A 4,037-nucleotide genomic window follows, 5' to 3' on the forward strand; every position below is an offset into this window, starting at 1 on the left:
TTCACTAAATAAGTATATATCAATAATATATGAAAAATCAGATATTTAAATTCTTATAAAAAGAGACAATTTAAACTTCACTCAATTAACTTAGACAAACTTGATACAGAATTATCTGGACAAATACTAAAATAGTGATCATATATTTTTTTTTTAATCTCTAAAAAATGCTTAAGTAGACTACTCAAATATTTCAATTAATCCACCCTTAAAAAAGAGAACTAGATTTTAACTACTCATAAGAAACTAACACATTATTCTATTTTCTTTAGACACTAGATCATAATTCATACCATCATAATATTTTTATATATAGAGAGAGAGAAAATTGGAGTAACCCTCAAATTCCTCCATTATTTAGAACTTAATTAAGAAGAAGCAATCATGGAGTAAAGTTGTTTTGCCATTCCTTACTTAGAAGATCATCTTCAACGTCTCCACCTTCATTATTCTGATTCTCATTTCCATTTCCATGTTGAATTTCATTTCCATTTCCATTTCCATTGCTGCAGCTTATTTCACTTTCAAACAATCCTTGAAGCAACATCTCTACATCATCATTCACATCAATCCTTACACCACCACTGTCGCCGTAGTAGCAGGCATCGGAGTACAGACTCCCTATAGGGTCTCCACCATTGACGTCACCACCGATTCCAAAACCCGCTTGGTGAGTGAAATCCATATGACTAACAGTAGCCTCAACACCAACGCCATTAATGTCGTTCACAAGCTTCTCAATCTCACACATTCCAGAATTGTCATTTACCCCAAAATTCCACTCCGATAACAAAATGTTCTCATCGCCATCTCCTTCAACAATAATCGTTTCCGTTCCGCCTAATTCGCTGATTCCCACCATCAAATTTTCTCCATTCATCAAATCGCCCATATTCACTTCCGATTGAACAAACCCCAACTCCCCTGCCATATTGCTACTATTTCCCCCAATTTTATCATTCGAATTCATCACCATATCAATAAACCATTGATCCATCAAATTCCTTCCATTATCAACAAGATCCATCTCATTGCTCCCTATTTCAAGCAGATGAGAGTTAGAAGGAACAAATTCAGTAGGAGGAGGAGGAAGACAATGAACCTGTTGATGATACTCGATTCGTTTTTGGCAGTCTCTTATTCTCTCTCCGACCATCCAGAACAATGCGAGCAATTCCCCATTGGTGAGTTGGGAAATATGATGACCTTGATGCAATTGATGCATCAGAAGATCGAGTTCGAGTTCTTGATTCTTCTTGATGAGTTTCTTTAGCATATCTTGAGCTTTAGTGGTGCATTCCTTGAGATATGTCTCTTGATTCGTCATTTTCTTCTGGCGTTCGACTTCCGGAAGGCTGAGAAAGCGACGGTAGAGGTGTTGAGCGACGGAGAGAGATGGCCAGATGACGGGATGGTCCTCGTCGGGGCCATTGACGACGGCAAAGGCGAAAACGCCGCAGAGAGTGGTGAGTTCACTTACTTTCTTTAACAATCCGAGCCTTCGTTTCTTGAAACTGGCTTTTCTTGCATTATCGCTTGCAATCCAAACCAACTTCACTTTCTTCCTCGTCATCGAGGCTCTCTCTGTCTTTCTTGTTCTTCTTGTTCTTTCTGGACTCTGATTTTGAGGTGCAACAATGGAGTTTATTTATAAGCCTTGGGGTTAAACTTTTTATTTTTCTAAGTTTTTTTGTTCTCTTGGTAAATGAATTACTAGGGGCATTTTTGTCCTTTAGTAACTAGTGGTAATTAAAGAAGAAAAATACCCCACTGCATCCTGCATTCCACCTATCTTTCTGTCCCAATTGTCCAATCACAGTTTACCATATGATTAGAAAAGTTGTATCAGTATGAAAATTACTCAGATATATCTGGGTATATATCTATCTTTGTGCATCCACCAAATTATCTTATCATAATTTGTTACGTGATAAATTCTTTTTATATCTTCATTTAAATATTTTAATTCTTATTGTGTGTGATGAAAGTGAGATGCATAGAAATAGGATACATCCAAATATTAATCACCAAGTATTGCTCATTATGTTTTATTTCATGGAAAGTCATATTTAGGTTCAATGGATTGCATTTATCCTATTTCATCATTCCAAAATCACATAACAAAAAAAATCAAAAATATATTTTGGGAAAAAAAGTTTGTCACATCACAAACCGATGAACTATACAAAAATGTATACATCCTAAACCACATCCTTTTTATTAGTCTTACTTCACCATAGAAAATCAATAATTCAATTATATGAGTAATATTTGAGTGCAGCCACAACACTATACTTATCTCCATGCACACGTTGATACTCGAGTGAGTTTTACAAAAATGAGTACAACACGGGATGAATCCAAGTTTGTATATATGTATATATGAGAAGAGTTGATCGTGTGACAAACTATGATTTTTTTTTTTTTTTTTTGACAATATGTGGGGTAGGGGAGTCGAATCTCTCACTTTGAGGATAATAATACAAACACTATGCCAGTTGAAGCTATGTTCATTTTGGCAAACTATAGTTGGATGATAGAGCGAGCTACACAAAGTTGGCTATGAAAGTAAATTTTTCTTTAGGATAGATGAAAATTACAGTAAAAATATTAGGAGAAAACAAACACAATTTTCAAAGCCCAAAATCCAAAACAAACTAATTAATAACCAAAACCTAAATTTGATGTTTAATTATAAGCAAAATTTGTGTAGCCTATATAATTAAACTCCTTTAGAGAAATCATTAAATCTACCAAACCTTACTAGAAAAAAAAAAAAAAAAAGAAAAAGAAATAGAATATATCACAAAAGCTATAAATATTCAAACCATACAAAGTTTAAAAAAAAAAAAAAAAAGAACTTTAAACAATTTATTTTCGAAATAAAAATTCATATTTTTGTGAGTCAACATTCGAATTGTGATTGGCGAATGAAGATGAGTTGTCAAAAGGAAAATCTGGAATAGTGGGGGTAGTTATATAGCAATTAACCCAAAATTAAATACTACTTTATCATCTTAGTTGTCATTTTGACTAGAAAGAAAAGACTTTATTATTCCAAAAATATATATTTATATATTATATTAGGTGTGAAATGGGAATTACATGTAACCGTTTGAATTGATATTTGAGATGAACTGTTGCTTTTTCTTTAATAAATATCTCAATGAAATATCTTCAAGAAATCACAGTTTCTAAATCATTAAAAATCAGAAGGCTTAATACGTATTTCGAGCAGCATACCTCTCAATGGCCAACCAACGCCTCATATCAAAATTACCTCAAATATTCATTTACTAAGGAACTTGTATCAACAAAAATCACATGACTACGAGAAAATCATCATCGATCGAAATCAACCTATACGAATTTACCATTCCCAGCGAGATTTGGCACTTTCCAACGAGATTCAGTGCAAACCAGTGAGATTCAGTGCAAAACCAGCGAGATTTTCGTCCCTAGCGAGATCCACCTCTCGCTCTCGCTCTCGCTTCCTCTTGCTCTCTCTCGCTCACTCTCACTCCATCTCGCTCTCACTCACTCTCGCTCTTGAGTTGCCTGTTTAATCTTCCTAAGTAGTTGTCTGCTTATGCCCAAATCCTCTGTTACAACTTCAAAAATTCATAACTCAAATTCCAGCCCTTTTTTGAAGAAACCTCCTTCTACAAACATGTTTAGAATTAAGTTAGCAACATTACGTTAAAATTTCAGCTCAAAATTCCTCATCTTTTAATCTGGAGATTCAAAACTTCATCATTGGTTCCAATTCAAATAACTGCCTGCTTGTTCAACAATTTCCAGTTCAACCTCAAATTATATAACTCGTTTCCTTTTCAATCTAAAAAAGTTTTTCATTTTAACATAAGTTGTTTATAATTGAGTTTAAACATATAGCACAAATTTTAGCTCAAACGCTCGTAAGTCGCCCTGAGTAATCAATTCTTCAATGAGCCTAAGGCCTAGATTCACTTATCCTTTTTATTATTTATTATGTTTCCACACTATCATAGTTTATTTCCTCTACATTTTTTATAATG

At 33.9% G+C, this 4,037-nt stretch overlaps 1 protein-coding gene across 1 annotated transcript; it reads right to left on the reverse strand.

Annotated features, from left to right (window-relative positions):
* Positions 1 to 211: 211 nt before the first annotated feature.
* Positions 212 to 1,606, reverse strand: LOC150030464 (agamous-like MADS-box protein AGL82). The gene has a single exon (XM_090309697.1). It carries the CDS (start codon positions 1,571 to 1,573, stop codon positions 383 to 385), a length of 1,191 nt encoding a protein of 396 aa, XP_090165823.1. The 5' UTR covers positions 1,574 to 1,606; the 3' UTR covers positions 212 to 382.
* Positions 1,607 to 4,037: the final 2,431 nt, after the last annotated feature.

Source organism: Benincasa hispida, unplaced genomic scaffold, assembly GCF_027475165.1.
Source record: "Benincasa hispida cultivar pf3 unplaced genomic scaffold, pf3_genome.v1.1 HicScf198, whole genome shotgun sequence".
NCBI classification, from domain to species: Eukaryota; Viridiplantae; Streptophyta; class Magnoliopsida; order Cucurbitales; family Cucurbitaceae; genus Benincasa; species Benincasa hispida.